The sequence below is a fragment of the Oncorhynchus kisutch genome, linkage group LG7, assembly GCF_002021735.2.
Source record: "Oncorhynchus kisutch isolate 150728-3 linkage group LG7, Okis_V2, whole genome shotgun sequence".
In the NCBI taxonomy this organism is placed as follows: domain Eukaryota; kingdom Metazoa; phylum Chordata; class Actinopteri; order Salmoniformes; family Salmonidae; genus Oncorhynchus; species Oncorhynchus kisutch.
In genome coordinates this window covers 42,152,599-42,173,696 of record NC_034180.2, presented here as the reverse complement: position 1 = coordinate 42,173,696, position 21,098 = coordinate 42,152,599, and the positions used below count along the sequence as shown (strand labels likewise).

The 21,098-nt window shown below is 49.4% G+C and overlaps 1 protein-coding gene across 2 annotated transcripts in view; it reads right to left on the bottom strand.

Annotated features, from left to right (window-relative positions):
- Nucleotides 1–19,566, bottom strand: part of LOC109893793 (protein GREB1) — a 41,375-nt gene extending 21,809 nt beyond the window's left edge. Inside the window, exons 1-13 of one of the 2 annotated variants that reach the window (XM_031829117.1) lie at nucleotides 19,395–19,566; nucleotides 19,029–19,136; nucleotides 18,646–18,822; nucleotides 13,690–13,872; nucleotides 11,113–11,229; nucleotides 10,831–10,956; nucleotides 8,972–9,100; nucleotides 7,946–8,068; nucleotides 4,673–4,858; nucleotides 3,963–4,529; nucleotides 3,627–3,755; nucleotides 1,327–1,524; nucleotides 948–1,145 (exon numbers count right to left, since the gene is read on the bottom strand). In XM_031829117.1, the coding sequence (XP_031684977.1) occupies nucleotides 948–1,145; nucleotides 1,327–1,524; nucleotides 3,627–3,755; nucleotides 3,963–4,529; nucleotides 4,673–4,858; nucleotides 7,946–8,068; nucleotides 8,972–9,100; nucleotides 10,831–10,956; nucleotides 11,113–11,229; nucleotides 13,690–13,872; nucleotides 18,646–18,822; nucleotides 19,029–19,136; nucleotides 19,395–19,548 (2,395 nt within the window). In that variant the 5' untranslated portion in view covers nucleotides 19,549–19,566. The remainder of the gene's footprint in view (nucleotides 1–947; nucleotides 1,146–1,326; nucleotides 1,525–3,626; nucleotides 3,756–3,962; nucleotides 4,530–4,672; nucleotides 4,859–7,945; nucleotides 8,069–8,971; nucleotides 9,101–10,830; nucleotides 10,957–11,112; nucleotides 11,230–13,689; nucleotides 13,873–18,645; nucleotides 18,823–19,028; nucleotides 19,137–19,394) is intronic. The other variant, XM_031829118.1, reaches the window with a different exon arrangement.
- Nucleotides 19,567–21,098: the final 1,532 nt, after the last annotated feature.

Here is a 21,098-nt window from a genome sequence, read left to right as displayed (position 1 = left end):
GGATAAAGATGAGGTAAGAGAGGAAGATAAAGATGGGGTAAGAGAGGAAGATAAAGACGAGGTAAGAGAGGAGGATAAAGACGAGGTAAGAGAGGAGGAGAAAGAAGAGATAAGAGAGGAGGATAAAGACGAGGTAAGAGAGGAGGATAAAGATGAGGTAAGAGAGGAGGAGAAAGATGAGGTAAGAGAGGAGGATAAAGACGAGGTAAGAGAGGAGGATAAAGACGAGGTAAGAGAGGAGGAGAAAGAAGAGATAAGAGAGGAGGAGAAAGACGAGGTAAGAGAGGCGGAGGTAAGAGAGGAGGATAAAGATGAGGTAAGAGAGGAAGATAAAGATGGGGTAAGAGAGGAAGATAAAGACGAGGTAAGAGAGGAGGATAAAGACGAGGTAAGAGAGGAGGAGAAAGAAGAGATAAGAGAGGAGGATAAAGACGAGGTAAGAGAGGAGGATAAAGATGAGGTAAGAGAGGAGGAGAAAGATGAGGTAAGAGAGGAGGATAAAGACGAGGTAAGAGAGGAGGATAAAGACGAGGTAAGAGAGGAGGATAAAGACGAGGTAAGAGAGGAAGATAAAGACGAGGTAAGAGAGGAGGATAAAGACGAGGTAAGAGAGGAAGATAAAGATGAGGTAAGAGAGGAAGATAAAGATGAGGTAAGAGAGGAGGAGGGAAGAGAGGAGGATGAAGATGAGGTAAGAGAGGAGGACGGAAGAGAGGAGGATAAAGACGAGGTAAGAGAGGCGGAGGGAAGAGAGGAGGATAAAGACGAGGTAAGAGAGGAGGATAAAGACCAGGTAAGAGAGGCGGAGGGAAGAGAGGAGGATAAAGACAAGGTAAGAGGGGAGGAGGGAAGAGAGGAGGATAAAGACGAGGTAAGAGAGGAGGAGGGAAGAGAGGAGGATAAAGACGAGGTAAGAGAGGAGGAGGGAAGAGAGGAGGGACAGTTACCTGAGTTCCAGAGATGCAGTACAGTCTGTTGGAAGGTGACCTCAGATGGAGGGACACAGATGAGGAAGTGGACCCTGTCGAAGGAGCCCAGGTCCAGGTTCTGAGTGCTGGAGTCAGCGATGGCACACACATGGGACAGCAGCTTCCTGGCTACCACCAACTGGATGGGCCGCACCTCCCGCCACTCTACACGGTACTCTACACACACACACACACACGTGGAAACACACTTATTAGACACAATGTATACACACAAAGCATCTATGCGCAAGCACGGACACAAAATCACACACACAGACACAAATTCAATTCAACACACACATACAGAATGTAGCTCAGTCTGACTACAAACATTTCTTGATCAGTGCGTGTGTCTCACCTGAGCAGGAGTCCTTGGGGCTCTCGGCTCTGTCTGTGTGTGTGTCTCTGGCTGGCTCTTTGGGGATGCCTGTAGCTCTGTCCGTCTGTCTGTCTACAGGCCTGCTGTCTTTTCTACACTCCTGACTGATGGACAGGGGGGTCAGTTGGCTCCTGTTCTCCACAGCAGCACTCTCCAGCAACACATCTACATCACCTTCTGACACACACACACACACACACACACACACACACACACACACACACACACACACACACACACACACACACACACACACACACACACACACACACACACAGAGATACAGTAAATCCAAACCATTAGTATAACGTGTAAATATACACAAACACACCATATCTCTCTCTCTTTCTCACTAGCTCATTCTGTCTCAATTCAATTCAATTCGAAGGGCTTTATTAGCATGGGAAACATATATTAGTAACATTGCCAAAGCAAGTGAAGTAGATAATAAACAAAAGAGAAATAAACAATAAAAATGAACAGTAAACATCACACTCACAGAAGTTCCAAAAGAATAAAGACATTTCAAATGTCATATTATGTATTTATACAGTGTTATAATGATGTTCAAATAGTTAAAGTACAAAAAGGAAAATAAATAAACAAATATGGGTTGTATTGACAATGTATTTGTTCTTCACTGGTTGCCCTTTTCTTGTGGCAACAGGTCACACATATTGCTGCTGTGATGACACACTGTGGTAATTAACCCAATAGATATGGGAGTTTATCAAAATCGGGTTTGTTTTCAAATACTTTGTGGGTCTGTGAGGAAATATGTGTCTCTAATATGGTCATACATTTGGCAGAAGGTTAGGAAGTGTGTCACGTTCTGACCTTAGTTCTTTTGTTATGTCTTTGTTTTAGTATGGTCAGGGAGTGAGTTGGGTGGGTTGTCTATGTTCCTTTTTCTATGTTTTGGGATTTCTGTGTTTGGCCTGGTATGGTTCTCAGAGGCAGCAGTTTCTCGTTGTCCCTGATTGAGAAACATACTTAGGTAGCCTGGTTGTCCCTGATTGAGAACCATATTTAGATAGCCTGGTTGTCCCTGATTGAGAACCATACTTAGGTAGCCTGGTTGTCCCTGATTGAGAACCATATTTAGATAGCCTGGTTGTCCCTGATTGAGAACCATATTTAGGTAGCCTGGTTGTCCCTGATTGAGAACCATACTTAGGTAGCCTGGTTGTCCCTGATTGAGAACCATATTTAGGTAGCCTGGTTGTCCCTGATTGAGAACCATATTTAGGTAGCCTGGTTGTCCCTGACTGAGAACCATACTTAGGTAGCCTGGTTGTCCCTGATTGAGAACCATACTTAGGTAGCCTGGTTGTCCCTGATTGAGAACCATACTTAGGTAGCCTGGTTGTCCCTGATTGAGAACCATACTTAGGTAGCCTGGTTGTCCCTGACTGAGAACCATACTTAGGTAGCCTGGTTGTCCCTGATTGAGAACCATACTTAGGTAGCCTGGTTGTCCCTGATTGAGAACCATACTTAGGTAGCCTGGTTGTCCCTGATTGAGAACCATACTTAGGTAGCCTGGTTGTCCCTGATTGAGAACCATACTTAGGTAGCCTGGTTGTCCCTGATTGAAAACCATACTTAGGTAGCCTGGTTGTCCCTGATTGAGAACCATACTTAGGTAGCCTGGTTGTCCCTGATTGAGAACCATACTTAGGTAGCCTGGTTGTCCCTGATTGAGAACCATACTTAGGTAGCCTGGTTGTCCCTGATTGAGAACCATATTTAGGTAGCCCTGTTTCACTTTGAGTTGTGGGTGATTATTTTCCGTGTTAGTGTTTGTTACCACACGGGACCGTTTCGTTGGTTTCACTTTGTTATTTAGTATGTTTGTAGTGTTCAGTTTGTCTTATTAAAATGGACACTTACCACGCTGAAAATTGGTCCGACCTCTCTTACGCCTCATCAGAGGAGGACGACGAACGTGACAAAGTGTAGCTCAGTTTCTACCTCATTTTGTGGGCAGTGAGCACATAGCCTGTCTTCTCTTGAGAGCCAGGTCTGCCTACGGCAGCCTTTCTCAATAGCAAGGCTATGCTCACTGAGTCTGTACATAGTCAAAGCTTTCCTTAAGTTTGGGTCAGTCACAGTGGTCAGGTATGTCTCTCGCTCTCATTCTGTCGCTCTCTCTCTGTCTCTCTCTCTCTCTGTGTCTCTTTCTCTCTCTCTCTCTCTCTCTCTCTCTCTCTCTCTCTCTCTCTCTCTCTCTCCACCCCCCCCTTCACACTCACTCACTCACTCACTCACTCACTCACCAGGTCCCAGAGAGTTGCAGAAGGTAGTGAGCTCCTGGGTCATGCCAGAGGACAGCTGTTGACTGATCTCTCTCAGACTATCACTGGGACTGAACATCCCCTCAGTCAGGGCACGACACTGGTGTTGACCTACAACACACACACACACACACACACACACACACACACACACACACACACACACACACACACACACACACACACACACACACACACACACACACACACACACACACACACACACACACACACACACACACACACAGTTCACTTACAGACAAAGGAACACACAAAAAAAATGACACCCCTCCCCTCCCAATCACTCTACACACACACCTGTCACCACCATGCAAGACTCTGTCTCCTGTCCCTTGGCTGTACAGATGATGACCACATAGTTGGTATGAGCCAGCTGTCCCTCCATCAGCCTACTGAAGGTGTCAGACAGCCCTAGAGCCATCGAGACCTTCTCCCCCAGAACCACCACTCCCTCCCCACATGACGAGGCTGCCAGGTTGGCCAGCCAGGGCAGCTGGGAGGGGGTGAGGGACTGGGTCTGGGGCAGTGGAAGCCCAGGCAGGGTGTAGGGAACCTGGGGGAGGGAGAGGCCAGGCTGGGCCTGGGGCAGTGGAAGCCCAGGCAGGGTGTAGGGAGCCTGGGGGAGGGAGAGGCCAGGCTGGGCCTGGGGCAGTGGAAGCCCAGGCAGGGTATAGGGAGCCTGGGGGAGGGAGAGGCCAGGCTGGGCCTGGGGCAGTGGAAGCCCAGGCAGGGTGTAGGGAGCCTGGGGGAGGGAGAGGCCAGGCTGGGGCTGCTGGTACTGGCGGATCTCACTGAGGTGGGACTCTCTCCAGGAACGCATGAAGATCTGCTCCAGGTCCTCAATCAGCAAGACCTGGTCTGGACCTGCAGGGACACGACATTAACCAGGTACTACCAACTAGGTTTTTACACACTGTCTCAATGTAATAGTACATTCTGCACAATTTAGGATGCTATTCAATCTGTGTCGCTGAAGTGTTACAGATGGCCTTCTCTCTCTCTCTCACCTAGTTGCACCAGGTAGTACACAGTGAGTAGTATCTGCATCTCTACAGACAGGGGCTGTATGGGAGAGGATCCGTAGTGTTGGTAGACCCTGGGCAGGGCCTGGCAGTTCTGATAGCAGCTCTGGAGCAGGGAACTGACCTGCACATCAGACACCTTACCACTCAGCCGAGGTAGGCTGCCATGACCTGGGACCGGAGACAAAACACACACGGGTCACACACACGGGTCACACACCCAGCTCACACACACAGGTCACACACACGGGTCACACACAGGTCACACACAAGGGTCATACACACGGGTCACACACACGGGTCACACACACGGGTCACACACACAGGTCACACACACAGGTCACACACACAAGATCAGATCATGGGAAAATGGAGAGAGAGATAATGGATACCCCTAAGGAGTGGAGGGATGGAGGGATGAGGGGTGATAGGAGGAGAGGTGGAGGGGTGGAGGGATGGGGGGGATAGGAGGAGAGGTGGAAGGGTGGAGGGATGGGGTGATATGAGGAGAGGTGGAAGGGTGGAGGGATGGGGGGTATAGGAGGAGAGGTGGAGGGATGAGGGGTGATAGGAGGAGAGGTGGAGGGGTGGAGGGATGAGGGGTGATAGGAGGAGAGGTCGAAGGGTGGAGGGATGGGGGGATAGGAGGAGAGGTGGAGGGATGAGGGGTGATAGGAGGAGAGGTGGAGGGGTGCAGGGATGAGGGGTGATAGGAGGAGAGATGGAGGGATGAAGGGTGATAGGAGGAGAGGTGGAGGGATGGGGGATAGGAGGAGAGGTGGAGGGATGAGGGGTGATAGGAGGAGAGGTGGCAGGGATGGAGGAATGAGGGGGGATAGGAGGAGAGGTGGAAGGGATGGAGGGATGAGGGGGATAGGAGGAGAGGTGGAGGGATGAGGGGTGATAGGAGGAGAGGTGGAGGGATAGGAGGAGAGTTGGAGGGATGAAGGGTGATAGGAGGAGAGGTGGAGGGATGAGGGGTGATAGGAGGAGAGGTGGAGGGGTGGAGGGATGAAGGGTGATAGGAGGAGAGGTGGAGGGATGGAGGGATGAGGGGTGATAGGAGGAGAGGTGGAGGAATAGAGGGATTAGGGGTGATAGGAGAGGTGGAAGGGATGGAGGGATGAGGGGGGATAGGAGGAGAGGTGGAAGGGATGGAGGGATGAGGGGGGATAGGAGGAGAGGTGGAAGGGATGGAGGGATGAGGGGGATAGGAGGAGAGGTGGAAGGGATGGAGGGATGAGGGGTGATAGGAGGAGAGGTGGAAGGGATGGAGGGATGAGGGGGGATAGGAGGAGAGGTGGAAGGGATGGAGGGATGAGGGGAATAGGAGGAGAGGTGGAGGGATGAGGGGTGATAGGAGGGGAGGTGGAGGGATGGAGGGATAGGAGGAGAGTTGGAGGGATGGAGGGATGAGGGGGCTAGGGGGAGAGGTGGAGGGATGAGGGGTGATAGGAGGAGAGATGGAGGGATGAGGGATGATAGGAGAAGAGATGGAGGGATAAAGGGTGATAGGAGGAGAGGTGGAAGGGATGGAGGGATGAGGGGGGATAGGAGGAGAGGTGGAAGGGATGGAGGGATGAGGGGGATAGGAGGAGAGGTGGAGGGATGAGGGGTGATAGGAGGCGAGATGGAGGGATGAAGGGTGATAGGAGGAGAGGTGGAGGGATGGGGGATAGGAGGAGAGATGGAGGGATGAGGGGTGATAGGAGGATAGGTGGAAGGGATGGAGGGATGAGGGGGGATAGGAGGAGAGGTGGAAGGGATGGAGGGATGAGGGGGATAGGAGGAGAGGTGGTGGGATGAGGGGTGATAGGAGGAGAGGTGGAGGGATGGAGGGATATGAGGAGGGATGAGGGGTGATAGGAGGAGAGGTGGAAGGGATGGAGGGATGAGGGGTGATAGAAGGAGAGGTGGAAGGGATGGAGGGATGAGGGGGGATAGGAGGAGAGGTGGAAGGGATGGAGGGATGAGGGGGATAGGAGGAGAGGTGGAGGGATGAGGGGTGATAGGAGGAGAGGTGGAGGGATGGAGGGATAGGAGGAGAGTTGGAGGGATGGAGGGATGAGGGGGCTAGGAGGAGAGGTGGAGGGATGGAGGGATGAGGGGGATAGGAGGAGAGGTGGAGGGATGGAGGGACAGACAGGTGGAATAACAGATTGAGGTGAAGGGGTGGTTGAGAGAGAGAGACACACAGACAGACAGACAGGTGGAGTAACTGATTGAGGTGAAGGGGTGGTTGAGAGAGAGAGACAGACAGACAGACAGACAGACAGGTGGAGTAACAGATTGAGGTGAAGGGGTGGTTGAGAGAGAGAGACACACAGACAGACAGACAGACAGGTGGAGTAACTGATTGAGGTGAAGGGGTGGTTGAGAGACAGACAGACAGACAGACAGACAGACAGACAGACAGACAGACAGACAGACAGACAGACAGACAGACAGACAGACAGACAGACAGACAGACAGACAGACAGACAGACAGACAGACAGACAGACAGGTGGAGTAACAGATTGAGGTGAAGGGGTGGTTGAGAGAGAGAGACACACAGACAGGTGGAGTAACAGATTGAGGTGAAGGGGTGGTTGAGAGAGAGAGACACACAGACAGGTGGAGTAACAGATTGAGGGGAAGGGGTGGTTGAGAGAGAGAGACACACAGACAGACACACAGACAGGTGGAGTAACAGATTGAGGTGAAGGGGTGGTTAAGAGAGAGACAGACAGACAGACAGGTGGAGTAGCAGATTGAGGTGAAGGGGTGGTTAAGAGAGAGACAGACAGACAGGTGGAGTAGCAGATTGAGGTGAAGGGGTGGTTAAGAGAGAGACAGACAGACAGGTGGAGTAGCAGATTGAGGTGAAGGGGTGGTTAAGACAGAGACAGACAGACAGGTGGAGTAGCAGATTGAGGTGAAGGGGTGGTTAAGAGAGACAGACAGACAGACACGTGGAGTAACAGATTGAGGGGAAGGGGTGGCTATAGGAGGACCATTCTGTCCACTGCTAAGCTAAGAGGCTTTAAGACAGTGGCTCAGACTCCAGTCCTCAAGGGCCACAGTGTTTGCTGAGTTTTGTTGCAATCTTGCATTTAATGTCACTGAGGTACAGGAACAACACACACACACACACACACACACACACACACACACACACACACACACACACACACACACACACACACACACACACACACACACACACACACACACACACACACACACACACACACACACACACACACACTCAGTCTGACCACTGAAGATGATTGGCTGGAGTCTGCAGGTGTGTAGCAGCTGATCAGGCACTGTGACAGACGGCCCGGGAGGAGAGGGGGAGTTGGAGGACCCCTGGGACAGACTCACTGGAGGGGCATTGTCTGTGGACGCAGGAGCACAGTACGTAGCAAAAAAGAAGAGAGACACTGATTCAGTGGTAACTACACCCTGTAGAAGACTGATTCAGTGGTAACTACACCCTGTAGAAGACTGATTCAGTGGTAACTACACCCTGTAGAAGACTGATTCAGTGGTAACTACACCCTGTAGAAGACTGATACAGTGGTAACTACACCCTGTAGAAGACTGATTCAGTGGTAACTACACCCTGTAGAAGACTGATTCAGTGGTAACTACACCCTGTAGAAGACTGATTCAGTGGTAACTATACCCGGTAGAAGACTGATTCAGTGGTAACTACACCCTGTAGAAGACTGATACAGTGGTAACTACACCCTGTAGAAGACTGATTCAGTGGTAACTACACCCTGTAGAAGACTGATACAGTGGTAACTACACCCTGTAGAAGACTGATTCAGTGGTAACTACACCCTGTAGAAGACTGATTCAGTGGTAACTACACCCTGTAGAAGACTGATACAGTGTTAACTACACCCTGTAGAAGACTGATTCAGTGGTAACTACACCCTGTAGAAGACTGATACAGTGGTAACTACACCCTGTAGAAGACTGATAGAGTGGTAACTACACCCTGTAGAAGACTGATACAGTGGTAACTACACCCTGTAGAAGACTGATACAGTGGTAACTACACCCTGTAGAAGACTGTAGCAGTGGTAACTACACCCTGTAGAAGACTGATACAGTGGTAACTACACCCTGTAGAAGACACACACGTACGCGCACACACACACACACACACACACACACACACACACACACACACACACACACACACACACACACACACACACACACACACACACACACACACACACACACACACAAGCTCTCTCTCTCTCTCTCTCTCTGAGCTCTCCTACCTGGTTTGGTCCAATTGGTGAGTGATGAGGAAGAGGAGGAGGAAGATAGGGGGGTCTTCACAGCAGACTCAACCCCAGCAGGAGACCAGCCTCTGTGTCTCTTTTTAAGTGGTCCCGTATTGAGTGTACCTGACAGGACAAGCAACACATTATTATGTATGTATTGGGTGTGGGGGATGTTTCAGAAAGCACAGAATGATGACCTCTTGAAGAACAGCTGACATTCATTCATTATATCATAGGACACCCTAAATTCAGTTTCACTTTGTTTCTTTGTTTTTTTGTTCATTCATTTATACTACTTTTATCCAACAGATCAGCCAACCAGTCAACCAACCAACCAGCCAGCCAGTCAACCAGCCAGCCAGTCAACCAGCTAGCCAGTCAACCAGCCAGCCAGCCAGCCAGCCAGTCAGTCAACCAGCCAGCCAGCCAGCCAATCAATCAACCAGCCAGTCAACCAGGCAGTCAACCAGCCAGCCAATCAGTCAACCAGCCAGTCAACCAGCCAGCCAGCCAGTCAACCAGCCAGCCAATCAGTCAACCAGTCAACCAACCAACCAGCCTACCAGTCAACCAGCCAGCCAGTCAACCAGCTAGCCAGTCAACCAGCCAGCCAGCCAGCCAGTCAGTCAACCAGCCAGCCAGCCAATCAATCAACCAGCCAGTCAACCAAGCAGTCAACCAGCCAGCCAATCAGTCAACCAGCCAGCCAGCCAATCAGTCAACCAGCCAGTCAACCAGCCAGCCAATCAGTCAACCAGCCAGTCAGCCAGCCAGCCAGCCAGCCACTGCAGTATAACTGTAGCTCAGTATTGATCATAAAGATAGCATGGTCTTTGTTATACATTAACCAGCTCCTCCTCTTCCCCTCTATACATGCTGTCTTCCCTCACCACTCTGCCTGCTCTCTTCTTATGCAGCAACAGAGACAAAGACCAAAGGGCCCACGTGTTGAAACGCCCCTATCAAAACCCAGAGTGGCAGGAAGGAAACCCTCAACTTTACAACTAAGACTGAGAATGAGACGGCCGGAAAGAGAGAGAGGGAAAGAGAGAGTGAGGGAAAGAGAGAGAGGGAAAGAGAGAGTGAGGGAAAGAGAGAGAGGGAAAGAGAGAGAGGGAAAGAGAGAGAGGGAAAGAGAGAAAGGGAAGAGAGGGAAAGAGAGAGGGAAAGAGAGAGAGGAAAAGGGGGAAAGAGAAAGAGAGAAAGTCTATTATTTTGAAACTTTTGTCATTGTAATATTTACTGTTCATTTCTGATTGTTTATTTCACTTTTGTTTATTATCTATTCCACTTGCTTTGGCAATGTAAACATGTTTCCCATGCCAATAAAGCCCTTTGAATTGAATTGAAAGATAATTACTTTTTACTGCCCTGCTTTTATTGAGCTCGGGGATAGAGGGAGGAAGAGGCAGAGAAAAGAGAGAGGTAGACTTTTAGTGGGGAAGTGTTGCTGAATGAAAGGGGGTCGTAACAACAGGGGCCCACGCACACAATACAGCCGTCTCCTACTGGGTACTTTAGACTGATAAAACAGAAGCTCTCCCTTTCAGGGGGGGGGTGGGAAGATGAGAGAAATGATAACACACACATTTAAAGGCATGCCTCCTACCCCATAGAGATTCTAGAATGAATATGTCATTCTATGTTGTACGCCTTCATAATGATACATAAACAAACATGCATACAAGTATAGAAACACATGCATGACACGCACGCACGCACGCACGCACGCACGCACGCACGCACGCACGCACGCACGCACGCACACACGCACACACACACACACACACACACACACACACACACACACACACACACACACACACACACACACACACACACACACAGGTTACCTATAATTGTGGGTCTCCCAGGTCCTTTCGACAATATGGGAGTCTGGGGCAGAGGATTCTGGGATAGGGGGATGTGGCTCCCGTTGCCCAGGGGAGGGGGGGCAATGGGTTCTAAAGGGAAACTGGCTAGAGGAGTGAAAAACAACAACAATGGTAATCTAGCAGACACTTACATAGTATGTGTGTGTGTGTGTGGAGGGGGGATTTATGTGAGCGTGTGCACGGTATGTGTGTGTGTGGGTATGTCTGTGAGTATGTGTGTGTATTTGTGTGTGTGTGTACCTGTGTAGTTCCCGGGTGTGTGTGCAGGGTGAGCGGTGACTGCTGGGTTGGGGAAGTGATTGTCTGAGGTTACATGCCCGTCAGAGGCGTTGGGCACTGTCTGTCTCCCTCTGCTCTCTGAAAAGACAGAATCGACCGTATACAATACAATCGACAATACAGTAACACACAATACTAATTTGAGAGAACTAATGTTTTTTTTTCTTCCAATAAGAGCACTAGAGTCACTCCTGTGATTATGATAATGTAAATGGTACTAACATGTTAATGTAAACTCTACTCTAGTTACTGTACTGTAGCTCTGAAACTCATCCCAAACCCCCTTCCTGTACAGTCAGGGAGCATAAGACTGCCCAGCATGTAGCTGGACTAACTGTCTCTGTCCTGTGAAACAAAACAGGCTTAATCAGTAACAAGTCTAGCCACAGGCTCTGACTCCTATTTACCCCCTGACCCCCATCCTAAACCCTGACCCCAGACCTCTGCCCTCCACACCTGTAAAGACAGGTAGGGTCACAGATCTTTCCCCTCCTAAACACACCTCCCCCAGACAAGCCCTGTCTACAAAATTACAGAAACACAGGACAGCGTTAACCACTGGTATAAACTTTCTCTCTCTCTAATCTCTCTCTCTCTCTCTCTAATCTCTCTCTCTCTCTCTAATCTCTCTCTCTCTCGCTAATCTCTCTCTCTCTCTAATCTCTCTCTTTCTAATCTCTCTCTCTCTCTCTAATCTCTCTCTCTCTCTAATCTCTCTCTCTCTCTCCAATCTCTCTCTTTCTCTCTCTCTTCTCTCTCTCTCTCTCTCTCTCTAATCTCTCTCTAATCTCTCTCTAATCTCTCTCTCTAATCTCTCTCTCTAATCTCTCTCTCTCTCTCTAATCTCTCTTTCTCTCTCTAATCTCTCTTTCTCTCTCTAATCTCTCTCTCTCTCTAATCTCTCTCTCTCTCTCTCGCTCTCTCTCTCAATTCAAGGGGCGTTATTGGCATGGGAAACATATGTTTACATTGCCAAAGCAAGTGAAATAGATAATAAACAATAGTGAAATAAACAATAAAATGAACAGTAAACATTAGAATAAAGATATTTCAAATGTCATATTATGTCTATATACAGTGTTGTAACGACGTGCAAGTAGTTAAAGAAATAAATAATCATAAATATGGGATGTATTTACAATGGTGTTTGTTCTTCACTTCAAGGTTGCCCTTTGTGGGTCTGTGTAATCTGAAGGGAATTTGTGTCTCTAATATGGCCATAGATTTGGTAGGAGGTTAGGAAGTGCAGCTCAGGTTTCACCTCATTTTGTTGGCAGTGAGCACATAGCCTATCTTCTCTTGATAGCCAGGTCTACCTATGGCAGCCTTTCTCAATAGCAAGGCTATGCTCACTGAGTCTGTACATAGTCAAACGTTCCCCTTACGTTTGGGTCAGTCACAGTGGTCAGGTATTCTGCCACTGTGTACTCTCTGTTTAGGGCCAAATAGCATTCTAGTTTGCTCAGTTTTTTTGTTAATTCTTTCCAATGTGTCAAGTAATTATCTTTTTGTTTTCTCATGTTTTGGTTGAGTCTAATTGTGTTGCTGTCCTGGGGCTTGTGTTTGTGAACAGACCAGCTTGCTTAGGGGGCTCTTCTCCAGGTTAATTTCTCTGTAGGTGATGACTTTGTTATGGAAGGTTTGGGATTCGCTTCCATTTAGGTGGTTGTAAAATGTAATGGCTATTTTCTGGATTTGGATAATTAGCAGGTATCAGCTTAAATCTACTATGCATGCATAATTTGCTGTTTTACTTTGTACACAGAGGATATTTTTGCAGAATTCTGCATGCAAAGTCTCAATTATTTTAGTCAAACTAAGATTTACTCTCAGGGCCCAGGTCTGGGCCAGGTGCTGCAGACTGTTCTACTGCTCTTTCCAATTCATTAATATATATGCTGAAGAGGGTGGGGTTTAAGATGCATCCCTGTCTCACCCCACGGCCCTGTGGAAAGAAATGTGTGTTTTCTGCCATTTTTAATCACATACTTGTTGTTTATGTACATGGATTTTATAATGTTGTATGTTTTCCCCCCCAACACCCCTTTCCATCCATTTGTATAGCAGACCCTCGAGCCAAATTGAGTCAAAAGCTTATTTAGAAATCCACAAAGCATGAGAAGACTTTGCCTTGATTTTGGTTTGTTTACTTGTGCAATTAGCGTGTGCAGGGTGAATACGTGGTCGGACATACAGTCATTTGGTAAAAAGCCTATTTGAAATTTGCTCAGCTCCTAAGTGGCGCAGTGGTCTAGGGCACTACATCTCAGTGCTAGTGGCGTCACTACAGGCCCTGGTTTGATTCCAGGCTGTATTACAACCGGACGGGATTTGGAGTCCCATAGGGCGGTGCACAATTGGCCCAGCGTTGTCCGGGTTAGGTTAGAGTTTGGCAGGGATAGGCCATCATTGTAAAAAAACATTTGTTCTTAACTGACTTGTCTAGTTAAATAAAGGTTGAAAAAATTAAGTATATTGTTTTCACTGAGGAAATGTACGAGTCTGCAGTTAATGCAGAGGATCCACCTGCCGTCTTACCGAGGCCCTTCCAGCAGATAGCAGCCCCTCTGACCAGCTGTCCCTGGTTGTTCCTATACAGATGGTACTTTAAGTGCTTCTGTTTCTTGGGCTGGGTGCTCAGCTTCAGGTTGATGTGGTTGGAGAATTCTGTGAAGTAGCGAAAACCCTTCTCTCCACAGCCTATACAGTTCCCCGAGAACCCTGAGGATGACCACACAAACACTGGGTAAGTGTGTGTATCATGTGGTGACTCAGTGGAGTAACAGTAACCCTTTTCTCCCGTAGCAAGAGAAAGAGTGTGTGAGTGATGATTTTTCCATGGTTACAGCTGGGCTGTGGGTTGGTGTTCCGGGTGTGTGTGTTTGTGTGTGTGTATGTGTGTAGCAGAGCCCAGGTAGAGGGACTAATAATGTGTGTGTGTATGTGTGTAGCAGAGCCCAGGTAGAGGGACTAATAATGTGTGTCTGTGTGTGTGTAGCAGAGCCCAGGTAGAGGGACTAATAATGTGTGTGTGTATGTGTGTAGCAGAGCCCAGGTAGAGGGACTAATAATGTGTGTGTGACTGCAGTCAGGTACCCTGACCCTGTTCTCTATAGACTCTCTCTCTTTCTCTGTCATTCTCTCTTTCTTACTTTTTGTCTCTCTGCCTCTTTCATTAAAGCTTCCTCAATCCATCACTCAGTCCCATTCCATTTCCAGCCCCCACTCTCCCTCTCTAATTGTAGCTGCTGCTAACCCCACTCTCCCTCTCTCATTGTAGCTGCTGCTAACCCCACTCTCCCTCTCTCATTGTAGCTGCTGCCAACCCCACTCTCCCTCTCTAATTGTAGCTGCTGCCAACACCACTCTCCCTCTCTAATTGTAGCTGCTGCAAACCCCACTCTCCCTCTCTAATTGTAGCTGTTGCTAACCCCACTCTCCCTCTCTCATTGTAGCTGCTGCTAACCCCACTCTCCCTCTCTAATTGTAGCTGCTGCTAACCCCACTCTCCCTCTCTAATTGTAGCTGCTGCTAACCCCACTCTCCCTCTCTAATTGTAGCTGCTGCTAACCCCACTCTCCCTCTCTCATTGTAGCTGCTGCAAACCCCACTCTCCCTCTCTAATTGTAGCTGTTGCTAACCCCACTCTCCCTCTCTCATTGTAGCTGCTGCTAACCCCACTCTCCCTCTCTAATTGTAGCTGCTGCTAACCCCACTCTCCCTCTCTAATTGTAGCTGCTGCTAACCCCACTCTCCCTCTCTAATTGTAGCTGCTGCTAACCCCACTCTCCCTCTCTAATTGTAGCTGCTGCAAACCCCACTCTCCCTCTCTCATTGTAGTTGCTGCTATCCCCACTCTCCCTCTCTAATTGTAGCTGCTGCTAACCCCACTCTCCCTCTCTCATTGTAGCTGCTGCTAACCCCACTCTCTCTCTCTAATTGTAGCTGCTGCAAACCCCACTCTCCCTCTCTCATTGTAGCTGCTGCCAACCCCACTCTCCCTCTCCAATTGTAGCCGCTGCTAACCCCACTCTCCCTCTCTCATTGTAGCTGCTGCCAACCCCACTCTCCCTCTCTCATTGTAGCTGCTGCCAACCCCACTCTCCCTCTCCAATTGTAGCCGCTGCTAACCCCACTCTCCCTCTCTAATTGTAGCTGCTGCCAACCCCACTCTCCCTCTCTCATTGTAGCCGCTGCTAACCCCACTCTCCCTCTCTCATTGTAGCTGCTGCTAACCCCATTCTCCCTCTCTCATTGTAGCTGCTGCCAACCCCACTCTCCCTCTCTCATTGTAGCTGCTGCCAACCCCACTCTCCCTCTCTAATTGTAGCTGCTGCTAACCCCACCCTCTCTCTCTAATTGTAGCTGCTGCAAACCCCACTCTCCCTCTCTCATTGTAGCTGCTGCCAACCCCACTCTCCCTCTCCAATTGTAGCCGCTGCTAACCCCACTCTCCCTCTCTAATTGTAGCTGCTGCCAACCCCACTCTCCCTCTCTCATTGTAGCTGCTGCCAACCCCACTCTCCCTCTCCAATTGTAGCCGCTGCTAACCCCACTCTCCCTCTCTAATTGTAGCTGCGGCCAACCCCACTCTCCCTCTCTCATTGTAGCCGCTGCTAACCCCACTCTCCCTCTCTCATTGTAGCTGCTGCTAACCCCACTCTCCCTCTCTCATTGTAGCTGCTGCCAACCCCACTCTCCCTCTCTCATTGTAGCTGCTGCCAACCCCACTCTCCCTCTCTAATTGTAGCTGCTGCCAACCCCACTCTCCCTCTCTAATTGTAGCTGCTGCTAACCCCACTCTCCCTCTCTAATTGTAGCTGCTGCTAACCCCACTCTCCCTCTCTCATTGTAGCTGCTGCTAATCCCACTCTCCCTCTCTAATTGTAGCTGCTGCAAACCCCACTCTCCCTCTCTCATTGTAGTTGCTGCTATCCCCACTCTCCCTCTCTAATTGTAGCTGCTGCTAACCCCACTCTCCCTCTCTCATTGTAGCTGCTGCTAACCCCACTCTCTCTCTCTAATTGTAGCTGCTGCAAACCCCACTCTCCCTCTCTCATTGTAGCTGCTGCCAACCCCACTCTCCCTCTCCAATTGTAGCCGCTGCTAACCCCACTCTCCCTCTCTCATTGTAGCTGCTGCTAACCCCACTCTCCCTCTCCAATTGTAGCTGCTGCTAACCCCACTCTCCCTCTCTCATTGTAGCTGCTGCTAACCCCACTCTCCCTCTCTCATTGTAGCCGCTGCTAACCCCACTCTCCCTCTCTCATTGTAGCTGCTGCTAACCCCATTCTCCCTCTCTCATTGTAGCTGCTGCCAACCCCACTCTCCCTCTCTCATTGTAGCTGCTGCCAACCCCACTCTCCCTCTCTAATTGTAGCTGCTGCTAACCCCACTCTCTCTCTCTAATTGTAGCTGCTGCAAACCCCACTCTCCCTCTCTCATTGTAGCTGCTGCCAACCCCACTTTCCCTCTCCAATTGTAGCCGCTGCTAACCCCACTCTCCCTCTCTAATTGTAGCTGCTGCCAACCCCACTCTCCCCTCTCTCATTGTAGCTGCTGCCAACCCCACTCTCCCTCTCCAATTGTAGCCGCTGCTAACCCCACTCTCCCTCTCTAATTGTAGCTGCGGCCAACCCCACTCTCCCTCTCTCATTGTAGCCGCTGCTAACCCCACTCTCCCTCTCTCATTGTAGCTGCTGCTAACCCCACTCTCCCTCTCTCATTGTAGCTGCTGCCAACCCCACTCTCCCTCTCTCATTGTAGCTGCTGCCAACCCCACTCTCCCTCTCTAATTGTAGCTGCTGCCAACCCCACTCTCCCTCTCTAATTGTAGCTGCTGCTAACCCCACTCTCCCTCTCTAATTGTAGCTGCTGCTAACCCCCACTCTCCCTCTCTCATTGTAGCTGCTGCTAATCCCACTCTCCCTCTCTAATTGTAGCTGCTGCAAACCCCACTCTCCCTCTCTCATTGTAGTTGCTGCTATCCCCACTCTCCCTCTCTAATTGTAGCTGCTGCTAACCCCACTCTCCCTCTCTCATTGTAGCTGCTGCTAACCCCACTCTCTCTCTCTAATTGTAGCTGCTGCAAACCCCACTCTCCCTCTCTCATTGTAGCTGCTGCCAACCCCACTCTCCCTCTCCAATTGTAGCCGCTGCTAACCCCACTCTCCCTCTCTCATTGTAGCTGCTGCTAACCCCACTCTCCCTCTCCAATTGTAGCTGCTGCTAACCCCACTCTCCCTCTCTCATTGTAGCTGCTGCTAACCCCACTCTCCCTCTCTCATTGTAGCTGCTGCTAACCCCACTCTCCCTCTCTCATTGTAGCTGCTGCCAACCCCACTCTCCCTCTCTCATTGTAGCTGCTGCCAACCCCACTCTCCCTCTCTCATTGTAGCTGCTGCCAACCCCACTCTCCCTCTCCAATTGTAGCCGCTGCTAACCCCACTCTCCCTCTCTCATTGTAGCTGCTGCTAACCCCACTCTCCCTCTCCAATTGTAGCTGCTGCTAACCCCACTCTCCCTCTCTCATTGTAGCTGCTGCTAACCCCACTCTCCCTCTCTCATTGTAGCTGCTGCTAACCCCACTCTCCCTCTCTCATTGTAGCTGCTGCCAACCCCACTCTCCCTCTCTCATTGTAGCTGCTGCCAACCCCACTCTCCCTCTCTCATTGTAGCTGCTGCTAACCCCACTCTCCCTCTGTCATTGTAGCTGCTGCCAACCCCACTCTCCCTCTCTCATTGTAGCTGCTGCTAACCCCACTCTCCCTCTCATTGTAGCTGCTGCTAACCCCACTCTCCCTCTCTCATTGTAGCTGCTGCTATCCCCACTCTCCCTCTCTCATTGTAGCTGCTGCTAACTCCACTCTCCCTCTCTCATTGTAGCTGCTGCTAACCCCACTCTCCCTCTCATTGTAGCTGCTGCCAACCCCACTCTCCCTCTCTCATTGTAGCTGCTGCCAACCCCACTCTCCCTCTCTCATTGTAGTTGCTGCTATCCCCACTCTCCCTCTCTCATTGTAGCTGCTGCTAACCCCACTCTCCCTCTCTCATTGTAGCTGCTGCCAACCCCACTCTCCCTCTCATTGTAGCTGCTGCTAACCCCACTCTCCCTCTGTCATTGTAGCTGCTGCCAACCACACTCTCCCTCTCATTGTAGCTGCTGCCAACCCCACTCTCCCTCTCTCATTGTAGCTGCTGCTAACCCCACTCTCCCTATCTCATTGTAGCTGCTGCTAACCCCACTCTCCCTCTCATTGTAGCTGCTGCCAACCCCACTCTCCCTCTCTCATTGTAGCTGCTGCTAACCCCACTCTCCCTCTGTCCATCCATCTAACTGCAAACCTCACTCCACCGCCACTCTTTCTCAATCTCTTCAATCTCTTTCTCCCTGTCTATCCTCTCACCTTTAACCTTTCTTTTCCTTTCCGCTGGACCAGGGGTTGCCTAGCCCTGCTATAGACTGGGCTTTATATATATGTGTGTGTGTCTCACCCAGCAGTGCGTTGCATCCCCGTTCATCGGGCAGGAACCTGCGGTCGACTGCACACACCAGCAGGGTGTCTGGTGCGCCTGCAGACAAGGCCCCTACCAGCTGGAATCCTGGGGGCACGTCTTGAGGCTCTGACACCAGGGAGGATAGACGCAGGTCTCTACCCGCCTGGCAGAATCCTGAGAAGGACACACACACACACGCATAGGTAGGCACACACACACATCCACCCACACGCATGCACACACAAACACACACAAACTGTTAAACAGTGTTACCCTGACCTGTAACCAGACAGACAGAGATATCTTTCCTCCAGACAGTACGCAGGCCAGGCAGCGTAAGACAGTGGGGGGGTGGAGCTGAGGGAACCGTGTGTTCATACCGTCCGTCGTGCAGCATCCCTCTGGGGTGGGCTTCATCTTGTACGGGACGGGAGGGCTGTTGGACTCTGAGCCATCTTCCTCCTCCTCATCCTCATTCTCTACCCGGCCTACTGACACACACATGCTCATTACAGAGTGTTATAACACACTCACACCAGGGGAGGCTGCTAATAATTGCTGGAACAGAGCAAATGGAATGGCATCAAACCATTTGTTTGATGTATTTGATACCATTCCACCTATTCTGCCCCAGTCATTACCACAAGCTCGTCCTAGACAATTATGGTGCCAACAACCTCCTGTGGCACACATATACACACACAAACACACACACACATGCAGCACACACACACACACACACACACCGTTGTGCAGGGTTGGCTGCTTTGCCTCCAGGTAGAGCTGTGAGAAGACAGGCCGTGGCACCACAGTGTTGGAGCGGAGAGAAGCCTCGATGGAGTTATGAAGCACCTCCTCAAAACGCGTGGTCCTCAACTGGCCTGCATACGAGTTCCCCATCGCACACCTACACACACAGGATTAAACACACACCAGTTCAACATGACCTTGTTCATTACTGCTAACAGCTATAACATAACTCACCTACACACACAGGATTAAACACACACCAGTTCAACATGACCTTGTTCATTACTGCTAACAGCTATAACATAACTCACCTACACACACAGGATTAAACACACACCAGTTCAACATGACCTTGTTCATTACTGCTAACAGCTATAACATAACTCACCTACACACACAGGATTAAACACACAACAGTTCAACATGACCTTGTTCATTACTGCTAACAGCTATAACATAACTCACCTACACACACAGGATTAAACACACACCAGTTCAACATGACCTTGTTCATTACTGCTAACAGCTATAACATAACCCACCTACACACACAGGATTAAACACACAACAGTTCAACATGACCTTGTTCATTACTACTAACAGCTTAACACGTTTAAATGTTTTACTCATGTTGGCCACAGAGAAGGAGTTTTCTTTTTGTAGTCCATGATCTCCTGTAGACCCTGCCACATACGTCTCGTGTCTAAGCCGTTGAATTGCGACTCCACTTTGTCCCTTCGCTTTTCGCTTGTTTGATTGCCTTGCGGAGGTAATGACTACACTGTTTATATTCAGCCATATTCCCAGATCTCTTTCCATTGTTAACTTCTTATGTGCAAGTGGGATGGTAGCTTCCCACCTGGCCAACATCCGGTGAAATTGCAGAGAGCGAAATTCAAACTACAGAATTATCAATATTTAACTTTCATAAAATCACAAATGTAATACATCAAAATAAAGCTTAACTTCTTGTTAATCCAGCCGCTATGTGTCAAATTTCAAAAAGGCTTTATGGCGAAAGCACACCATGTGATTATCTGAGGACAGCACCCCGCATACAAAACCATGAAAAACATATTTCAACCAGGCAGGTGCGACACGAAAGTCGGAAATAGCAAAATGCCTTATCTTTGATGATCTTCTTCTGTTGGCACTCCAAAAGGTCCCTGTTACATCAAAAATGGTCCCTTTGTTCGATAATGTCCTTCTTTATATCCATAAAAACTCAGTTTGGCTGGCGCGCTTCAGTCAATAATCCACCCAGTTTCCCTCCATCAAAATGCATACAAAATGAATCCCAAACATTACTAATAAACTTTTCCAAACAAGTCAAACAATGTTTATAATCAAACCTTAGGTACCCTAATACGTAAATAAACTAGAATCGTTATTGTCTTTACCGGGGAAAAAAAACAAAGAATGCGCTCTCATTCACGCGCTTGGAAACACTACAGCCAAAATGGGAGCCACCTAGAAAAACTACAATTTCCGGGCCATTTTTCTAAAAACCAGCCTGATACTCTTTCTAAAGACTGTTGACCTCTAGTGGAAGCCCTAGGAACTGCAATCAGGGAGGACTTTGCCTTCTAATAAAAGTGGCAGCCATTGAAAATAGTGGTAGACTGAATTTTTTGGGGTGGGATGGTTTGTCCTCAGGGTTTCGCCTGCCATATCAGTTATGTTATACTCACATACATTAT